The sequence below is a fragment of the Epinephelus lanceolatus genome, chromosome 4 (assembly GCF_041903045.1).
Source record: "Epinephelus lanceolatus isolate andai-2023 chromosome 4, ASM4190304v1, whole genome shotgun sequence".
Lineage (NCBI taxonomy): Eukaryota > Metazoa > Chordata > Actinopteri > Perciformes > Serranidae > Epinephelus > Epinephelus lanceolatus.
The window spans coordinates 3,639,876-3,661,512 of NC_135737.1; the positions used below are offsets into that span (position 1 = coordinate 3,639,876).

Genomic DNA, 21,637 nt, shown 5'->3' on the forward strand with positions numbered 1-21,637 from the left:
AATATTGGTACCTTTTAACAGAGGCAGAGTTGTAGACGGTGGTGTGTGAGGACATTAAATACATTGTGACATGTGGATGGAGGATTTTTTTCACTTTGTTACTGATTCATCCCATTGCTCCATTTTTTTAAATGTCTGTCGTTTCTTACGGTCGTATTTCGCTTAAACTACACTACACTGCCTCCACAGTCTCCGGTGACACTGCTCCGTTTTGTCAGTATCTGTAAGTTTTTTAGAAAACTTGCACAAATACAGAAGAAATCAACAGAGTAATGACAGAATGCTCCATCCATGTCAGTGTATGTAAATAATGTTGAGCTTAAATGAGCCCTAACTCTGTGTCAGACCTGAGCTCTGGCCTCACATAGATTATTTAAGTAGAGCTAAATGTACTGTTTGCATAAAAATAGTTTAAGATCAGATCAGTATTTATGACGTGTGTTCTCTTTCCCAGATTGTCCACCTGAAGCGCTTTCAATTTGTAAACGGTCGTTGGATCAAATCCCAGAAGATTGTCAAGTTCCCAAGGGAGAATTTTGACCCCAGCGCCTTCCTGGCTCCCAGAGACCTGGAGCAGCACTGCCTTCACTCTCGCAGCGAGAGCGAGGATCTACTTAGGCTCGGAGAAGACAACCTGTCCTCCATCTCTGCCCCCGCTGGCTTTTTCAACCTCCCAAAAGGTACCACGTGTAGATTTAAGCCTAATATTTAGTTAATGCAAGCAACTCATGCACTTATACAACTCACAGTTTTAAAGAGACGTGTTTTTTGGTTATGTGTTTAAGAGCATGATTAAGAGCATGAAAGCATGTGAGGCAAAATAGACTGAAGTTTAAATAAGCAAAGCAGCTAATGGCCACCCGTGCAGGAAGTAAATTTTACTTTGTGGTTTCCCAACAGCCTCCCCTGCCTCTAGCAGGAAGTCAGCACCCTCTCTCAGTCGGACCAGCAGCCCCTCTGGCAGCCCAAAGACCAGCAGTGGAGGCCGCAGGTCAGGCCGGCTACGCCTGCCCCAGCTGGGCAGCAGACACCGTCTCTCTAACAGCAAGGAAAACCTGGATGGAGCTGCTAATCCTGAAACTGAGCTACGGGAGGGCGCACCACAGACAGACAAAGAGGGGAGCACAACAGGGGCTGCAATATCAGGCCTTCCTGGATCCGGAGAGGCAATCACGTCAGAGTCATCGTGCAGTACTGAGGCATCCAGTAGCCACTGTGACGTGGTCCTGGTGAACGGTGACAGCAACGGGCTGAGCTCAGACTGCAGCACAGAGAGCACCATGGACCCTGACAACTTGCTGCTCCAGCACAGAGACAATATGTGTCTGGACGCCATCTACAACCTCTATGCAATATCAGTAAGTACCATACATTGATGTCACTGTGATACAAGTAGTTTAAGGCTTCCTCATTAAGCTTTGAAACAAATCTAAAATTATTTTACTGCTTTATCTCATCAGTGCCATTCAGGAATCATGGGAGGAGGCCACTATGTGACGTATGCCAAAAACCCTAATGAGAAATGGTACTGTTACAATGACAGCAGCTGTAAGGTAATGCATTAAGACACTTCATTTTTTATTTCCAAAATTAATAGAATACCTTTCATACCTGTATTTTGATCATTGCCATAGGTAACTGGCCGAACATATAGTATCACATTCATCCACACTGTCAATAAAGAGTCCCCTTTGGACTTTTGTCGTTTTTAATCATATTGACTCAAAGTAATTGATTGTTAAACCCCACCCATAGCAGTGCAAACAGGCATGGCTCAGCGTGCTAAGCTTTTTCCAGAGGCTTTGGTGATTTTAGTGGCGAACATGAGGCAGTCAAAGAAGCAATATGCTAATGTGATAAGTTAGGAGGGTTGTTTTTACCGTCTTTACAAAATCAAAAATACAAGAGCAAAATCAAAAGTGTTTCAGTATTACTTGAGTGAACCGATCAACAACCCATATGTTAATGTGTAATCTGTACATATAAAACACCTTCCACAAATACAAAAAAAGATTTGTAAACCCCAAAAAACTAATTTGCAAATATAAAAATGGATCTGCAAATACTAAAACAAAATCCACATATTTAAAAAAAATTTAATGAAATTACAAATAGATGAAATAACATCTGTGAATATCTTCCTAACATTAATAACTTTTCAACAAATATTCATGAATCTGGTTTTTAGCCTCTGTTTAAAAAAAAAAAAAAAAAATTGTTTGTCTATTTGCAGAACATTTTTATATTTACAAAATAGGTTTTTGAGTTTACAAGTAGGAATGCACGATACTATCGTCACCTTATCGGTATCGGCCAATATCAGCTTTCAAAGGAACTACTAGAATCAGCCAGCAAGCTTTTTTATTTGGCACAATGAATGAATATTACATACATTAAGTGGTACTGTAATTCATGTCTCCATCTGCTGGTGGGCCATCATAAGTATGCATGCATAAAATGATGTTAATTCCACTACAGAAGAGACTTGATAATCCCTAAAATTAGGAAGGAAAAAGAGGATATATTGTTGTTGGTCAGTGTTATTACATATAGTTGTAGGGTCCAGTCCCAAGAACAACAAGAGGGTCCTCGCCTTCGGCGAGGACTGCTCCTTGAGCAGTCCTCTGCCTCTAGGCTCGGTCCCTAATGAAGCTGAGGGACAAACTAACCCCAGTCGTGATGAGGAGGAGGATGAGACCAGAAATATGACAGGTGCAATGTGAAGGCACAGCCTACTATGCATTACATTTTAGCCAGAGGAAAAACTTTTTAGTAGTATTAAGTGGGATTCTTTTGTTGTAGTAATAAGTTGACTAAAAGTTGACTATAGGGCCTATTGCCCAATTTATACCTCCTTAGTTCATGGCTGTGAGCCATGGAGATATAAACTGGGGTTATGTAATATAAGAGCAGGGCTGGGCAGGGCAGGGCAGTCAGTTATATTGTGCATAAAATTAGATGCATTAGAATAGAGTCATATGCTCTTATTTGAAGTTGAATAATAAGCACATAGCCATTTGTGGCCAATTCATTATTGCATTTATTTTATAGTCTGGAATTAAACAATAACTGCTGATTTTCTTATGCAGTTGATTCTGAGGACAGCGTTCGTGTAGTGTGTACAAGCATATAGAGGATTATAGGTAGAAACGTGTGGGTCGGTGCGTGGGCTGGTGCGTGGGCCGGTGTGTGGGCCGGTGCGCCTGAATGTCCCAGGCTGAATTTGTGTCCCAGTCCGCCCCTGGTCTCGTCTCTTATACAACATATGTGAACATGTAAAGATACTTTATTTGCACTTAATTATACATTCATACGTTTGTGCAGTCTTATAATTCTGCATGTGCCCACCACTAGAGTAAATCTAAAAGAAATCAGATATGAGCATTTGGAAGCTCATTTTTCCACCAAAAAACAATTGAGGAGCATAACCCCGGGACCCCCTAGCAGGTGCCGGGTCTCGTATCCTTCTCACCTTTTTCCACCCCTGACCCATTTTCATGCCTGTATATAGCGCCTTTCAAGAAACCCAAGGTCACTTTATAATACATAGTAATGAAACAATAACACCAACAGAACAGTACAATACAACACAAGCAGTACAGAAAAGCAACAAAACTATAACAAACAACACAAGGAAGCAGAGAAACTGTGTAATGGTACACTGGGCATGAGATGGATTATTGAATTAAAAAGCCATGGTGAACAGATGAGTTAAAGAGGTCAACATAACACAACTATACTAAATATAACAACTTAACAAGGTGTTAACTGAACACACTGACATGTCAAAATGGCACACAAGGGAGCATACAGTGGCTTGGCCAAACCAAATAATACACAAGGGGTAACCAAAATGGACAGCTACTACAGCTAAACACAAAACAAAACCCAAATCCCCCGTGACATGGCAGCACATGGTTTGGCCTAATGAATTTGCTCCAGGATTTAAGAGTCCTCAGCCACGCCTTATGCTCCACAGGGGACTTCCCTAAACAACTATGGTAATTCGAAGACAAAGAAACACATGGTTGATATCAAACAGTTTGCCTGTATAACCCTACAAGGCTAGACTGCGTACACTTAAACAGTTTAAGGTTGAAAGCAAATAAACAAATTCTAAATCAAACCAACTGTGTGATGAGAATTGTTCAGGTATGGTTGACCATAAATAAAAGTAACCTATGTAGATAACAAAATAACGAGTTTACAGAGTGTGGCTTGGGAAAACATTACCATGTGTGGCTGTAACCATCACAATTGGCATATCGGATATTGGCAAAAAATCCAATATCGTGCATCCCTATTTACACCTATTAAAGTCTTTATTTGTATTTGTGGAAGGTGTTTTAAATATACAGATTACACATTAACACATGGGTTGTCCATCGGCTCAAACAAATAATGAGACAAATCTATCTCCATAGTTGCTGTAAAGTAAGTGGCTAATGTTAGTTTTAGCACCACAGCCAAGAGACAACACTAGTATAATATTAGCTAACGTAACGATTTGGGGAGTTAGAAAAAGTAACATTCAGGACTGACACATTCACCGAGCAGCACAATGCTATGAAGTCAAAGTTGAGGGTAATGCTAGCAGCTTCTGCTCTGTATTGGATTTTTAGTCAGTATGCCCAAGATGACTTTGCCAAACACATCAGTGACTCCTCATCCTTAATTTTTTCTATGGTGTACAAAAAATGTACAGTATGTAGCTCTCCCCTGCAAGAACAATGGTGCTACTTTTTTTTCACCAGTTGATGAGGGACCTGAGTGTTTGCTTGGGACCTTCAGCTTCAGTCTGTTTTGCATCAGTACATGGTGCTGAGTTCCCATTACATCACATATTTAGCCATCAAATGCATATTTAACATCCTTTTTCCAGGGTTCTGATTTCATATGTGAGAGCTGGAGAAAGACTATCCAACCAAGCTAATGTTTATTAGCATGGTCACCACAGTGATGTAATCTGTCAGTGACAGTTGTCATTAGAGCCATCCATATCAATGGTTGGCGACTAAAAATCAATCTGTATAACTCTGTCTCAAGTCCAGGGCATGCTGCACATATTGAGTGCTAGGCTGGAAAGCTTGACAGGCACAGGTTCCTCAGACAAAAGAGTCAAGACTCCGGGCAGGGCAGTTAAGGGTCAGTTAGGTTAAAGGGAATTTTTTCATGCCTTCGTCCAGGCAATAGCCTGCGCTGGAGGCATTATGTTTTCAGGTTGTCCATCTGTCCCATTCTCATGGACATGATATCACATTGAGGGAATTTCTTCAAATTTGGCACAAATGTTCACTTGAGCCCTGTTTCCACCAAGTAGTCTGATACGGTTCAGTTGAGTTTGATACGCATTTTTTTCCATTTCCACTGTGAAAAGTTGTGGATTGTACCAATGGAACCGTTCCTTACCAGCTCCATTTTAGTCACCCCTCTGTTGGGGTACCTAGCACACAGATCGGTACTAAAAGGTGGAACTGTGAACGCTGCAGTCTGCTAATTGGTCACTAGTGAACTTCAATTTTGCTCAGGGTTGAGTTGTGGCTGGTTTTGAGGCTTATGTAACCACTGTTCATACAGTGGCAAGTCTTACATACATTTGTAAAATAAAACTATAAAATGAAAGGATGTTTTGCTGCCTCTCGCAGCAGCTGTAAGGTTCATTCTCACTGCCGCAATGCGGAAATGCGGGATGGATCTGTGGAATATTCGCACAGCGCTCTTCCGCATTCAAACCATATACACAGGCGCGGTACCAACGCGGTGCGGAATTTCGCATTGTTGTGTTCCAATTCCGCACAGTGTGAACGGGTGTGGGTGAACATGGATGAGAGTAGCAGCAGCAGCAGCGAGATAGCAAGCTAATGTTTAACAAACGTCAACATCAACTTGCTTTAGCGCTTACCACTCTCACCGCAGCCATCAAGCTGGACAATGGACTGCCAGACGTTGTCCTTTAATTCATTGTTCATAAAATCATCCCGTCTTTTATCAAAAAGGACGCGGTGCTGTGAAACGAGGTTTATCAACCTTTCTCCCATACTGTCCTGCCTGGCTGGATTTCGGACTCTCCCGGGTCTGCGCGACTATAAACAAACAATTTCATTGGCCCAGCTGTGTAGTTCCGTACCGCCGGCGAATTCCGCGGGGGGTCAAAGTCTGGGCGGAAACTTTTTTCACCGCACGAAAGTTCCGCCCCGGTGTGCAAACTTCCATAAGAACCCATGAAATCAACTTTTATATTTTTCTCCGTGAGAATAATCCGCGCGGATATTCGCCCTCAGTGAGAATGGACTTGTAGACTGAGAAAAAATTAACTTAATTCACTGGGTTAACTGCCAGCTACTTTTAAGGAGGAACATTTACTTGTAATGTTACTCAATGCATGAGTTGAAAACGTGAATCCATCAGCACACCTTAATTTCAATACAGCTCTGACCATTCCATTAGTTTTTATTGTTTCTCTTGGATAACATACACTTGAAGTAATGCGTTGATCTTCAAGTGTTTAAAAATATGTATATATTTTGACTGGGTTATGTGAACTGCATATATTCTAATCCTCACTTGGAGGAAAAAAAAAGCATTGTGGAGCATCATTCCTGTGGGCTACAACACACTAATCCCCTGTGCTTGCCTGAGGACTAAATGCACAGACCTGCTATTTTTAAATATCCAATCGAGAGAGACTCATGGGGTGTCAGTGACTTAGTGGATAGAGCAGGCGCCCCATGTACAAAGGCTCTGTCCTTGCTGCAGCAGCCTGGGTTTGATTCCAACCCGCGGCCGTTTGGTGCGTGTTGTCCCCCTTCTCTCTCCCCCCTTCACACCACACTGTCCTATCCATTAAAGGCAAAAATGCCCAAAATACATCTTAAAACAAAGAGAGAGAGACTTTCACTGCAGCCTGTTCTATTTTGTTCTGAAAATGTTGGCATGCAGCCTCACTCTCTGGACGATAAACGAAGTGCAGACTTCCCTCTGCATCACCACTGATGAGGAAATACAGTGAGTGCTGGACAGAGCAGTGAGTGACAACAACCCCGCCCATATTGTACTGTTTACGGTGAAAACACTAAACGAGCCAAGGGTCTAGGTACCATGTCTGATGGGTTACTTCGGTCCCAGACGTACTATACCCAAAGTGTTTGGTGGAAACAGGACTTTGGATTCAGCAATGAACCAATTAGATTTTGGTGGTCAAAGGCCAATGTCATTGTGACCTTGCATCCATCTCATTCAGTATCTCAAGAAGGCCTTGAGGGAGTTTCCTGAAAATTTGACACGATCGTCCAATTGGACTGAAGAATAAACTGATTAGAATTTGGTGGTTGAAGGTCAAAGGTCAGGGTCACAGTGATCCCACAAAACATGTTTGTTGCCCATAACTCAAGAATTCAGGCAATTATTATGGAAGAAATTGACACAAATGTTGAGGAATGAAATAGAATATAATGATTTGGTGATGACATTTTATATCCAAAAGGTCAAAGGTCAACTTCACTGTGACATCATAATGTTTTGCAAAAACATCAGGGGATTCTATCAGATACTGAATTGGTGACACTAATCTTGGGTGTCCACCTTGAAACTGTACTAATTGTATAGATCTTCTGTGCTACCGGAGGGAAGGTGTGTGTGAAGCATCTATGTTTTCACCAGGGGTTAAAGTTCTCCGGCACAGTGCCGGATTTCCAGCGTGGCAAAGTTTCTGTCCGGCACGGGCAGAAGTGCTCCGCAGTGTGAGCATTTCAATCGCATTTGCCCCTAAAAATATATATATGTGCGAACCGGGAAAATGATTTAGGCACACAGTGTGCAAGTAAACACAACCTACTGTTTACCATAATCGGCGTCGGACGTTTTTTCATCAATAATCGATCGTCTCCCTCCCTGCCTGCAGTCCCTACTGCATTGGGCCTTGTAACAATGTCCCGCCTACAGCCCCCTCTGATTGGTTACACGGCACAAGTGATAGCCAATCAACACTGACGCCTGTGCATGCTTTCACATCATGTCACATTGAGACACAGAGCTCAGACGGAGCAGGAGAGGCTCCGTTAAGCCAGCGGTAATTTTGAAGGTAAGGTAACAGAAACCAGACAGAAACGAAAGTTGCAATAAAAGTCCTCTATGCTGAAATTTTAAAGTCACCACCACAACATTATATGATCCATTTCAATGATGACATGCTTGCCCAGAGGCGAGATTTCGACGCAACTGCCTGTTTAATTCACATCAAGCGCGATACAATTTTGCAAACAGCCTAAATGATTTAGCTTCTAAAAATAAATAGCACCAAGGCAACAAAGAGATGTAGGAGCTATAAGTGAAAACGTCTGGTAACCACTGAAAGTTTAATTGTTATTTATAAACTCATTGTGCTATAAAAGTTTAATCTGAAAAGTAACTACTAAAGCTATAATCTTTTTGTTCATTTTGATAATAAACACGTTCCTTTGCAACACATACATTTCTATTTCTTCATTTTGTGACCGCAAAACCAAGCCCCCTGCTCTGGAAAAGATTTCAGATTTCAGGCACACAAATCTTCCGTGCTCCACATTTCAGGCACAAAATTTTTTCTTGCTTTAACCCCTGTTTCACAGACATGGATGTAAACTGTAAGACAAACTGGTTCACAGAGGCAAACCACTGCACAGCGTCAATTCTAGTTTCTACTCAAATCAACAGAATAGAGATGTCTAAGTGAAAACACATCTATACAAACTCATTGGAATAAAATCCACTGTATGTAATATTTGGAAATTCATCCGAGTAATGGATGCATACCACCACACATTTGCTTGTAACAATACCTAACAGGTTCATTGACATGTACCTTAAAAAGATGAATCACATCCCCTCTGTGTTTAAAAAAATTCCTCCAGGAAGTGCACTCAGAGGAGATCGACACTGACTCAGCCTACATCCTCTTCTACGAACAACAGGGAGTCGACTACTCCCAGTTCCTGCCAAAGATCGATGGCAAGAAAATGGCTGACACCAGTAGCATGGATGAAGACTTTGAGTCCGACTACAAAAAATACTGTGTCCTCCAGTGATGGCACCTCGACTTCCTTCAGCTATCACTACATCTGCTCTCTGCTCCCACCTGCTGCTCTGAGCAGGAAGCACCAGACGTAAAGATAATTCTGAAGAATTCTCACAAACTGCTAATGACTAGAGTCGAACTGTGGTATCTGTCTTTAGAGATGCGTCACAGCACTTTCACTTGATAGCAAACACAATTTGGTGCAAAGGTTTGCCAAGATAACAATGAAGCCCCAGTGAAAGCACTAAACTGGTGCACTTTGCTGAGCCCAGCAAAACAAACCCCCTCCTTCCCTCGTGAACAACCCTCGCCATAACACACTTGTAACATATACTTGCATACTAAAGCATCTCTGAATGTATGCTAGTATGGCCAAGTCATGAAGTGATGTTGCTTTGTTTTTGTGCATTTATCACTTGTAATGTCAAAATAAGAAAAAAAAGACACTTGGAGTTATCATATGATCTGAGCCTGGGTATCTTACTGAGGAAGGAAAATAATGAGGCCACAGAATAAAGTTCAGGTGTAATTGCAAGGCCACTAATTGGATACAGGTTGGGTTTTAAATGCCAAGTTTAACAGGGCCCAAAAGTTAAAGTACCTGTGCTGATGTCATATCTGATGCCACAGAAAATTTGGTATCTAGTATACTGGATACTGTGTCGGCTTTTAATAAATGGTTCTCCAAAGGTTTTCATTAGTGATAGTGTCACCAGGGAAAACATAAGTCACATGCTACCTCATCGCTTCCTGCAGTCTGTCGGCCAACTGTACCCTAAAAGTCTGTGACAGTATTAATAATTATAAATAAAATGCTTCCTTCCAATATAGGAGCCATGGTACACACATTTCAGACCCCCACCCCCAGACTGCCAGAACTGTTTTTTATTCTGCCAAATATCAATGGTGATTTGTGCAATGTTAACCTGTGTGTACCCATAACTTCTCTGAAACTCAAAAAGGTTGAATATCAATTTCGGTTTGATTAGGACAGATGCCATGATTTCAAAACAGAGATGCTAAAAGAATAATATACAGTATATGTTTGATTGTTTGATTTTTATTTTATTTTTTTTTTTTGTGGTAAGGTGGGCAGGGTTGGGGGGGTTGTGATTCTGCAAAGACGTTGTTTTATAAAAGATTTATTTTATTGTTGTGATCTTCTTTTGTCAAGGCGGGATTTAGTAGCCACTTCAGGTTGAGAATGGCTGTTTATCTTAAAGCTACAGCAGAGGCATCAGGCTTTTCTTCAAGGCACCTTCACAACATGAACTTTTCACCTGCTGCATTTCCCAACCATTGAGATTCAAACTCATCTGTAATGGTAATGTTTCTATTCTCCCCAATATGAAACCAGACAAATTTGGGCCATTGAGGATCACTTTGTTGTAGGTACAAAATGATTTTGCCTGTCATTTTAATGTTATTGTTACTTACAGTAGTACTCCACCGATTTAGCATTTCACTCAGAGAGATATCCTTTTCATGCCACACATTCATCCTTCTTGTCAATACCTGGTGCTTACGTTATCCAGAATGCATCTCAGTGGCTGACAGTTCAGTCGGATGATTTGGTGTTAGTAACAGATAAAGTTTTAGTTGTTAACTTTTATAAAAAATAACTTTGTGTCATATTTGCTGAAACTGTCACTATATTCTGAGAGATTTACATGAGACTGCCAGTCTGTGAAAAAAATCACTTCCCTCCTCCTCTTCCTACTGCTTCTAATTTGCTAGAATCTGCTGCAGCACACCGACAACAACCAGTCAGAGCCGAGGAGTCTCTTACACAGCTGTCAGTCATGTGCTGGCTGTGTCACAGCTCGTGTGCAGTCAAACCAGGCAGCGCTGATCAAATATGAATCAAGATGCTGTCACTGCACTGCCTATCTCTCACCTCAGATGTTTTCAGAAACATATTTTAGTAACTGTTTATCAGTAAAATGAAAAAGTTTGTGGCTGTACGGACCAGCTTTTTCATTTTACAGCTTGACAGTATAGTAAAATATGTTTCTGACATTATTTGAGGTGAGAGGTAGTTAATGCAGTAACAGAATCTTCATTGATATTTGATCAGCACTGCCTAGAATAACAGTGTGACCGCAGTTCATGAGCAGTGATTGACATGATTAACAGCTGCATCAAAGACTCCATAAGGTTCATTTAAAAAATAGATTTGTCTGTTCCAAACGTTGTAAACGCCACTGCTTTTATATGTCCATCTGTCCTTTATGATGGCATGGATACAGTCAAATGTCAGTATTCTTTATTCTTTATTTGGATCCCCATTAGCTTCCACAAAGTGCTTGCTAGTCTTCCTGGGGTCCACTCACAAAACAACATTAAAAGTACATCAATTTAAAATCACACAATATCAGTGAGACAGTAGAATTCAATATCAACCCAAAATTAGGACAAAAACAGAGTAAGAAAAACAAGATTGTCACAAACTTACTGCACCAAGTAAAAAAAAACCAAAAACTAAAAAATAATAAAATAAAATTCACAAAAATGTTCCAGAACTGCCATAACAAAAATTACATGTGATTCATCAATTTTAGTTTTAGTGACTTCTTGAAGGAATATCTATTTTTAATCTGTCTAATGCTGGTAGAGAGCATATTCCAAACTGAGACGCCTCTATGACACTATGCTTGAATAAAAAAAAAGACTAGATTTTATTTTAGCCTCCACCTCCACAGTCAGCCAAGATAGTCAATTATGCATCTCAGTACGGAGTCAAAGGTTTCACACAAAAACAAACGAGGCAATGGTGGAGGAGGTCATAATACTGTGCATTTAAGTGGACTCAGCATTGTAGATAATTGTCTGTGTGGCCATTTTATACATCCTAATATTATTTATGTATTACTGATTATTTGAATGTCTTTGTTTTCTCCTATGGTCATATTTCATTTGAACTATGCTACACTGCCTCCACAATGTCTGGTGGTGCTCTGTCTCATCCTTATCCATAAGCTTCCAGAAAACATGCACAAATACAGATGAAATGAATGCAGAGTACAGACAGAAAGCTCTGTTCGTCTCGGTCTCTGTATGTAACATTGAGCATAAATAAGCCCTTAGCTGTCATTGGTTGTTTTCAATAGCAGTTGAATAGGCTGGGGAATATATTTTTTTCAGATTATCTGTCTCATTTAGTGCTGTGTGAATATGGTGATAGTTTCAGCAAATATAAAAGTTACCAACTACAGCTTTAAACAGCTACAGAGGTCTGGTATCTCACTTCTTTCTAACTCCCCACCCCCAGATTTTTTTCATTTCCATTATCAGCCCTAACTAACGCTGACTCAAGTGACATCACGTGAGGACATTATCAGACTTCACACAGCTTTTTTTCATATGCAGTACAACTCCAGAAAACACTTGCAAACAAATTTTGATATGTTAATCGATGGAGTTTAACACCAGGCTGAGTGTTACTGTCCTCTCCAGTTCAAAGGTTGGAGCCTATTTCTTGTACTTAGAGTCTCCTGTAAGCACACCCTGCAATTATGTCACAGTGTCCTGGCGTACACCTGTTCATCACAGCAGCCAGGTGGTAAGTGAAACCACTGTGCAGAAATCAGTTTGTGGGGGTGCTGAATGAATCCTTAAGGGCCACTCATAAGACATCTCAATATTGCTATAAATGGAGTCTGCACCTTGTGTTGATTTTCAAGATGGCACCCTGTTTAATATCTGTAGAAGCTTCAGTAACACTTGATTTTAAGGGTCCCAAAGCTGGACTACCAACCAGGCAAATTGGGCAGATCCCCCAGTGTCCTAGAGCTAATTTGGTGAATTGTATTTTTTATTTTTATTTTATTTTTGTAATATCCACCATTAAAGCCTTTATTTAAACCAGATCTTAAAGTCCTGTATTTCTGGTTGGCACAGTACCCCATAGGTGGGGGCCCATAGCCATATTTTTGCCTTGGCACACCCTAGTAGGTTACTTTGGCCCTAAAGGCTCCCATAGACACAATCATTTCCTATAAAGGAAATTATATGGAAGTGTGAATCAATGGAAGACTTCTAAAAGAATTACATAATTTGGTGCTAATTGCAGGGGAAACTGAGACAATTCAGTTCCAAAATGTTTCCTAATTTATTTAACATTTAATTAAAATTTGGATTGTTTTAAGGAGATTCCTTGGAAATCAGAAATGCTGAAAAACTCTGTAAATTCCACACCCATACAATAAAGTTTTACCAAAACTTCTGTCCTCATAAACAGAATCACTGATATCACATAGTTTCAGTTTATTGTTCATTTATTGTCCAACAGTGACCACAGCCTGTGAAAACCGTTGAGAGCTGCAGTGTGTGTCTGACTGTAGTCACATCTGTAAAAGCTTCACACATTACTGGACCCAACATTTAGAGTTTCACTTGTTTTCTTTGTGCTAAGTCAAATTATTGGTTTTATGTAAACCCAATTCTGTTCCAGCTTTTATCTGAAGGTTTGGCTTCTTGATGTGACTGTTGAGCTTAGTCTGGCAGGTTTTGCTGTGTGGAGAACAGTGATAGAGCTTTGTGTCTAGTGTGTAGCAGCGTGTATGGAGCTCCTCCTGCGCGGGGCTCAGTCTAATCACTGTGAAAAGACAGAAGACAGTCAGCAGCACCATACTTTGTCTTTTAGATGACAGGAGATGGATCTCTGCGCTCGCCCCTTTTAAGCTGCTGTATTTTTGAGGAGATAACGTCATTGTGGATGTATTTAGGAGATAACTATCACTGAATGAAACTTATTTTTTCTTTGCAGAGTACATTTGTTGAACAAATGGAAACGAACAGATGAGTGCTATTTATGTTTACTTGCTCAGTTCTTTTTGTCCTCTGCCCTCCTGCCTTTGCACTGAGCTGTAGACGAGGTCCAGTTTGTGTCTGTTTAAAACTTCATCACATGACTTAAAGGGCAAATTTCCCTAAAGATAGCGTCTTGAGAACCCAGTTTGTAATGTTTGCTTCATTTAAAGGTGCAATAGCTGTCTTTTGTGGCTGTGAATGTTCCCTCGCACTGTTGGACTACTTGTGTGATGCTAAGCTTACCACACCTGTAGCTTAAACTGTATTAGCAAAATAACACAATTTAAATCCAGGAACAAAGATTTTCTGCCCAACAGAAGTGAATTTTGATGCTGAAATTGGGTAAACACCAATCTTGTGAACCACGGGGATATTATCTTAAGCCCCCCACCCCCTCCCCAAACACACACACACACACACACACAGAGTAGAATAGAGTGTTGGCAGGCAGTGCGATCTACTACTGAGCTGTCTGTCAGTGTCTGTAGCCTGTTTTTATTTAAGTTCATTTATGTTGGATCTGAACCAGATGTGTTAATTTAAAAAACTTTTTTGTAAGCTGTTTGTTGAAAGAAAGTGACGTTGCACTGATATTAAAACATGTACATAAAAAAATGTGTTTTGTAAATAAGCCAATGAAAAGTATGTATTTGAATATGAACTGTACAAAATACTGTACTTGTAGTTGTATATGGAGTGATACTGTTGATCTGTAACAAAATACCCAAGCAACAAATTAAATTCTGCAGAGGAAATGACACCAGACTGAAATGTGTTTTTATTTGTGCTTTGAGTAATGCAGAATTTGATCTAAGCCACTGAGATGTTGTGGCTCTAGAAGAGAGATCAGTTGATCACTATTTTGTTTAAGACTAAATATTTTGACAATTTTTGTGCAGACAGTCATGTTCCCCACAGGATGAATGGTTACAGATTTGGTTATCGGTGTTGATCAGGTCAGGTCAAACTTTCAGTTTTTCCAGTACATGGAAGCCTGTTTATACCTATAAACGACCACCAAGACACATCGTGATCCAATCACTGAGACCACTTGCTGAGGCAGTCTGGGACGCATTCGACCACATATCTTTTGCTGAGTAAACATTATGCATCCTCATGTCATTGAAGCCTTATGTCCCATAGGGGACGAAGAGGAGTAAGTAAGTAAGTAATCCTGATGCATCCCCGACAAGGAATCAATTAGTGCAGGAGGTTGCTTTGGTGGCAGTGTGCTAAAAGCTCTATAACTTACCCATTTTATGTCAAGTTGGACCAAGTGTTGCGTGATCATCCTTAATCACACCCTTGACAAAAGTTCGGAATCTCAATTAAAAAAAAGAGTAGTCTATTGTTATAGGTCAGCAGAATCATTTCATTGCTCCAGGGCTCTGTTGCCAATGGTTTTTATAAAACAGATCTTCTCACAGAGATAATTTACACACTAAACACATGATTTTAAGCGTGTGCAAAGTTTATTTTAGTCTGCAGTGACAGTGTTTCTATTTTACACTCTGAGTTCATCTCTGCAGCTCAAAATAACGTGACACCTGTGTGATGAGAACTAAGAAAAAAGTTCATAGAAAAATAATCCACACACTGTCAGTTGGCTGCTGTTCTTATAAATGCAACATTTCGGTTAGACGGACCTCATCAGTCACAAACTAAACTACTTTTCCACCCTTTACTTAAGTAGCAGAAACAGTCTGGCATTACTTTACAGTGTTTTATGTGGCATATTCAGAGTAGTTTCATCATCATCCAACTAAATAGCAAAAACACTCCATACTAATGTCACATAGAGCGGAATGACACATACACATGATTTAAGTCTCAGCTGATGGTAAATTTTGGGCTAGTATTTTCAATGATCTACATTTTCCGTCACAAGATTACAGCGTATCGTTTACATCCCATGCCATTTACATTTTGCTGTCTCACAGTCCCAGACACTTTTTCTGCCGTATAATCTCATATGATATGAAGCAGTCTACTTCAATCATGGGTCTGAGGATGTTGCTCATAATAAACAGCCTCATGTCTTTCACATGAACATGCTCGCGGCCGGGTAGGAAAACCCAGAGCTGATTGAGCTACATTATCCAGACAGCCAATGTGACAGGTTAGTCAGTACATTGGACTGGCTTCATAGTACAGGCCTCTTGTCTAAATAGGCTCAATATGTTATATCAGATGCTGAAGTCACAGTTGCATTATCTGATGGGCAGCAGCTGCCTCTGCCATGCTTCATTACACCTGCTATCTTCTTCATCTGCTATGCTTTTTCATCAACTGCCTTGCTACCAGCTGACTGGAAACATCCAGTCATACTCATACAGATATGAGCACAGTCATTACCACAACAGCTCATACTATAGAACAACATTATACTCTCGTTTGCAGTAGTATGATGGTCATTTTACTAAATGTGGATGCTATTTTGAGTAGCTGTCATTTGATGTGTTAATTTTTTTTAATTATTCCTAAATATTTACACAAAACGGCGGCACGGTGGTGTGGTGGTTAGCACTCTCGCCTCACAGCAAGAGGGTTGCCGGTTCGATCCCGGGCGTGGGAGCCCTTCTGTGCGGAGTTTGCATGTTCTCCCCGTGTCAGCGTGGGTTCTCTCCGGGCACTCCGGCTTCCTCCCACAGTCCAAAGACATGCAGATTGGGGACTAGGTTAATTGGTAACTCTAAATTGTCCGTAGGTGTGAATGTGAGCGTGAATGGTTGTTTGTCTCTATGTGTCAGCCCTGCGATAGTCTGGCGACCTGTCCAGGGTGTACCCTGCCTCTCGCACGATGTCAGCTGGGATAGGCTCCAGCCCCCCCGCGACCCTCAAGAGGATGAAGCGGTTAGAAGATGAATGAATGAATGAATTTACACAAAACTTGGCATGGGTTTTAACTGAAAGCACCTGCACATTTCAGATTTGAGTATTCCTGATTTTAGATTAAATCATATTCACTGAGGTTTCTAACACTATGAAGAAAAGAAAATGTATCAATAAATAAATGCATAAAAAATGTGTTCAGCATTGACCCTGAATTTGTAAAGCGTCTTTGAGTGTCCTGAGAAGCGCTATATAAGTATAATGTATTATCATTATTATTATTATTATTAAAAGCCTCTCGAGCTCACTCACCCTTTGCCAGGTAGTACTTCGCCCACATACAAGACTTTGCAGCACTCCTTACCTGCTTGATCTCCCGTTGCCAACCCTGCCTGCCTCTGACCTGCCTGCATCGTCTGTTTCCCGTTAACTCACCAGTCTTTTGTCCCCGACCACGAGTTCTGCCTGTGGCTGTGTGGCGTTTTCCTGTGACGAAGCTTCAGCCTGAGTGTTCCCACCTGCTCGCCAGTTGCCTGCTGCAGCTAAGAGACTGTCTGTCTGTGAGCCACCACACGTGTCTGTGTTCTCCTTTCACCTACCTGTCAGCTCCTCGATCCATCGCCTGGCTTCTACTTAGCTCCTGCTCATCCATTGTCGGCCCCAGCGAAGCCCATACCACCCCCATTGCACCCCCATGAAATGCAAACGTACCATAAATAATGTATTATAGGGTGCCTGATAATACATTATGTACGGTAGGTCCTGCCCCAGCGCAGCACCTGACCCCCCGCCAGGTTGAAGTGATTGAAGAAACAGTGTGGCAGGCACTTAGCTGACAAAATGGAGCGGTTCTTAGTACCTAAGCGGCCTCGTGTGACACAACCAAATAGCAGTCCTGTAAGTTTAGAGACGGAATCTCAGTCCGAAAAAGATCTCGACTCGGAGGATCAGGATGATGACTCTAATAGTGGCAGTGCTGCTACTACGTCCAGTGTTGATGATGATGCAAATAACAACGTAGCTGGCAGTGCTTGCGTGGATGCCCTGGATGTTAGCCAACAACCACATGAAGGGCCAAGACATCCAATTCTGAAAGCATACCAATCTCAGATGCTTGGGACTCAGAAAAGGAGTTTCAATGTACACTGGTTTGATCAACATGTCTGGCTGGAAAACAGCATCACCAGAGATGCAGCTTTTTGTTTTGCCTGCAGGCATTTTTCACGACCCGGTGGTGAGCATGGATTTCATTCTGAGCCAGCATTCACAATCAACGGCTTCCGAAACTGGCGAAAAGCTACAAGCAAGTTAAGTCTCATAATGTAAGTGCAGCACACAATTTTTCAATGGAGGCATGGACTGAATTCAAGATGAAGCAGGACAGCGGCTCAAAAATATCACACCTGCTTGATGTAGGACATTCAAAACTTGTCAAGGAAAATCAGCAGTACATGAAGGCCATGGTGGAGAGTTTGTGCTACACAGCCTGTCAGGGCATTGCTCAAAGAGGCCATGCTGAGGTTGAGCAATCAACAAACAGAGGGAATTTCATTGAACTGCTGAATGTCATCAGTATGTTTGACAGTACAGTAGCCAAAAAGATTAGCGACAATCCATCAAATGCTAAATACACACACCATGACATTCAGAATGAGATTTTTTCTGTAATGGCAAATATGTTGAGAAAAGAAATCAGTGATGAAGTGAAGGAGGCAGAGTGTTTTGCACTTATGGTAGACGAGAGTAAAGATGTCAGTAAGAAGGAGCAAATTTCTATTGTGGTGCATTATCTGAAGAAAGGGGATGTGCATGAGGAATTCTTACATTTTGATGCTGCTGATGGACTGGATGCAGACTTCCTACTGAACAGTATCAAAAGTACGCTCAGTCAGTGCAACATTGATGTCAAAGCATGTATCGAACAGTGTTATGACGGCGCAGCTGTCATGTCAGGATGTCACAGCGGTGTGCAACAGAGACTCTGTCAAGAGGTGCCACAAGCGCTCTACATACACTGCCACGCTCATAGGGTTAATCTGGTGTTGGTGGACTGTGTCAACAACGTGAAAACTGCAGCTGAGTTTTTCAAAACTGTACAAATGTTGTACAACTTTTTCTCTGGGTCTGCTGTGCATGATATGTTTTTGAAAAAGCAGAAAGAACTTGAACCAAAAGTGCAGTGCATAGAGCTTAAGAGATTGTCTGACACACGCTGGGCATGCCAGTATCCTGCACTGTGTGCCATCAAGAAAGCTCTTCCATCCATCCAAGCTACCCTGCAGGACATTATCAGCCAACCAAACCCACGCAGGAGTGCTGAGGCAAGGGCTATATCTGCTATCATAGACGAGCAGTTTGTCCTGCACCTGACTCTCTTTGAAGATCTATTCAGACTGACTAAATTCATGTCTGATCAATTGCAGTCACCCGATCTTGATCTAGCATCAGCAGGAGACCTGACCCAGTCCGTCATCAGTGCCATCTCCGAAAAATGCACAGAGGATTCATGGACAGATATTAGAGAGCGAGCAGAGGAGCTGTGCGAGAAGGCCAGCATCACAGTACAGAGCCCACCGTGCGACAAAAGACAGGCCCAACCACCTCAACACTTGAAGGGTTTTGTAGTTGAGGCTCCAATAGAGAGAAGGCACGACACCATGGATGACATGAGACAGCACTCGTTCTACCCGATTATTGACAGAGTCTTAAGTGAAATGAAGGGACGCTTTTCATTAGAAGCAAACAATGTGCTAATGGGTGTGACAGCCCTCAGTCCTAAGCACACAGCATTTCTTAACAAACAAAAAATACTGCCAATGTCCCGGTATTATGGCATAGATGAAAAGAACTTGACCGCAGAGTTACACCAAGTCTGCCGGCTGCTGCAAAAAAAGAAAGACAAAGGACACACTGTTAACAGCACAAGGGAGTTCCTGTCACTCATGGGCCCATACAAGGATGCATTTGAAGACTTGTATAAACTGATATGTATCAGTAACACTTCCCATGTCTTCAGCAAGTTGCGAACAGAGTTTCTCTTGCCTCCAGCATTTAAAGATGTACATGAGGAACAGCAGTGGCTATACACGCAAAAGTAACCTGGCATTCTTGGCCATTAACACCACAAGGACCAAAGAGCTGGACGCCGAAAAAATCATCGATGCCTTTGCCAGCAACCATAACAACAGACGCATCGTTCTCCTGTAAAGACGTCTAGTGGTGAGTAACAATATATTAGCCTGCCAAGGCGCAGTACAGGAATTATTTTTCATTATACTCTGGCATAGTCAATAGTGTTGTGTTAGTGTTAGTGTGGGCCGTTTCAGGACCAAGGACAGTGTCCTTGGTCCTGAAATGGCTTACGGCTGTCTGTTAAGGTGTGGGAGAGAGAGGGCGGGCTGTGTTGAGCAAGAGTCTGAATCTGTTGTTCTTTTATATTGCTCAGTATGTGTATTATGGCCCGTGAAAATATGTGCTCTCTCTTTCTCTCTCTCTCTCTCTCTACACAACTCCTTAGCACCTCCAATTAATAGTCAAGCTCCCCCCCAGCACCTCCAGTAAAAATTGGCTGCCACCGCCACTGCCACCTGGTCCTGACTTCCCTGCTGCTCGTCCCTCGTTGGCTCTGCTGCTTCGCTGAACTGCTCTTCTGGTTCAGGACCCCTCGCCTTCTCAACCACGCCGCCAGTAAGCCCCACTCTGTCACCTCTGCCTGCTAGCATACTGGAGTATTCGGATCCGAGGACTCGCATCCTCGTTTTCAGCTCTGCTTCTGGGTTCGGCCCGGTCAGTCCCTGGCCCCTGAACCCAGAGACTGTGTGGGCTCTGAACCTGAAGAACAAACCGTTACCTGTGTTTCTTTATCTGCCCAAGTGCTTGCTTTGCCTGTGTTTAATTAAAGATCATTACCAACTGTCACTAGACTTGCTCGAGATGAACTGCGCCTCGCCTTGAAAGTAGACGAGAGCAGGCAGCTGCAGCAGAAGGCGGTGACAAAAAGCTGCGATGAAGTCAGACAGTTTCCCAACAGTTTCCAGCAGCCTTCAGGAAGTCACAGAAACACTTAGGCTACATCCTGTCCCATATGATGTCAATTTATTAAAATGTTATCAGACCCATATATGAGTTTGTTTTCAGTCTCCAGTTGTTTTAGTTACAATAGATTGATTTATTAAAATGCTTTAAAGGCGATCTATAATGTATGTTCATGCTTCAACCTCTATTTTACATTCATTTTCATGTGTATCAGCATCATATCAGTTTGCTGCTGCAGAGCAGACCTGTCCCCTCAACTACACAGGCTAAATTAATTTTGTCTGACTATGAGGTTCATATTTTATACAGCTTTCATTACAGATCAGTCAGATACAGTATAGTCAGGGCTTCACATCTGTACAGATGTTATTTTAACTATCCTCACATCCCACTGACCGCAAGTCTTTGTGATGTTAAATACTTGAATAACTAAAACACTCTCCTGTTAATATACAGTAGACTCTGTATAGTTTATGATGGATGTATCTAGTCTCTAACAACTAAACTTCACCATCAGTCACACAACATGTTTTCTGTTGCAGAATAAACCTCCAAATCGGACAAATAAAATTGAAATATCTGAAATCCAACAAAAATTAAAAGTTAATCTAAAACGGCATATTGTTGAGCCAACCTCTAAACCAATCAGCTGTTAGATCAGGTGAGAGCCAGGCAGTGCAGTTGGTGGAGAGCAACTGCAGCACCTGGCTCAAAAAACTGCGGCCGCCTCGCTCTCGCAATTTTATCGCCGTCAACTTTTGTAATACGTCAGAGCAAGTTGGGATGAAGTCGGACACAAAACTAACGCAAGTTACGTCCATAACTATGAGACCGAACAATGACCATCACCATGGTCTTTACACTGAATGATGCCATCTCCTAACCTATCTAACTTAATTAATCCCC

General features: G+C 41.7%; 2 protein-coding genes across 10 annotated transcripts in view; both read left to right on the plus strand.

Moving 5' to 3' along the window:
• usp32 (ubiquitin specific peptidase 32) overlaps positions 1 to 21,637 on the plus strand; it is a 232,654-nt gene that overhangs the window by 189,255 nt on the left and 21,762 nt on the right. For 6 of the 9 annotated variants that reach the window (XR_013490937.1, XR_013490932.1, XR_013490935.1 and 3 more), the window contains exons 31-33: positions 455 to 680; positions 901 to 1,358; positions 1,461 to 1,553. Coding sequence is in view for 3 of the 9 variants with exons in the window: in XM_033630986.2 (XP_033486877.1) it covers positions 455 to 680; positions 901 to 1,358; positions 1,461 to 1,553; positions 8,889 to 9,062 (951 nt within the window). In the remaining 6 variants the exon portion in view is untranslated. Of the gene's footprint in view, positions 1 to 454; positions 681 to 900; positions 1,359 to 1,460; positions 1,554 to 8,888; positions 9,919 to 21,637 lie in introns of those variants that run through there. The other 3 variants (XM_033630986.2, XM_078166858.1, XM_078166859.1) reach the window with 1 other exon arrangement.
• Positions 17,942 to 20,348, plus strand: LOC144462719 (zinc finger MYM-type protein 1-like). Its single transcript, XM_078166860.1, has 2 exons — positions 17,942 to 19,915; positions 20,214 to 20,348. The coding sequence occupies exon 1, from the start codon at positions 18,043 to 18,045 to the stop codon at positions 19,792 to 19,794; it is 1,752 nt and encodes a 583-aa protein (XP_078022986.1). The 5' UTR covers positions 17,942 to 18,042; the 3' UTR covers positions 19,795 to 19,915; positions 20,214 to 20,348.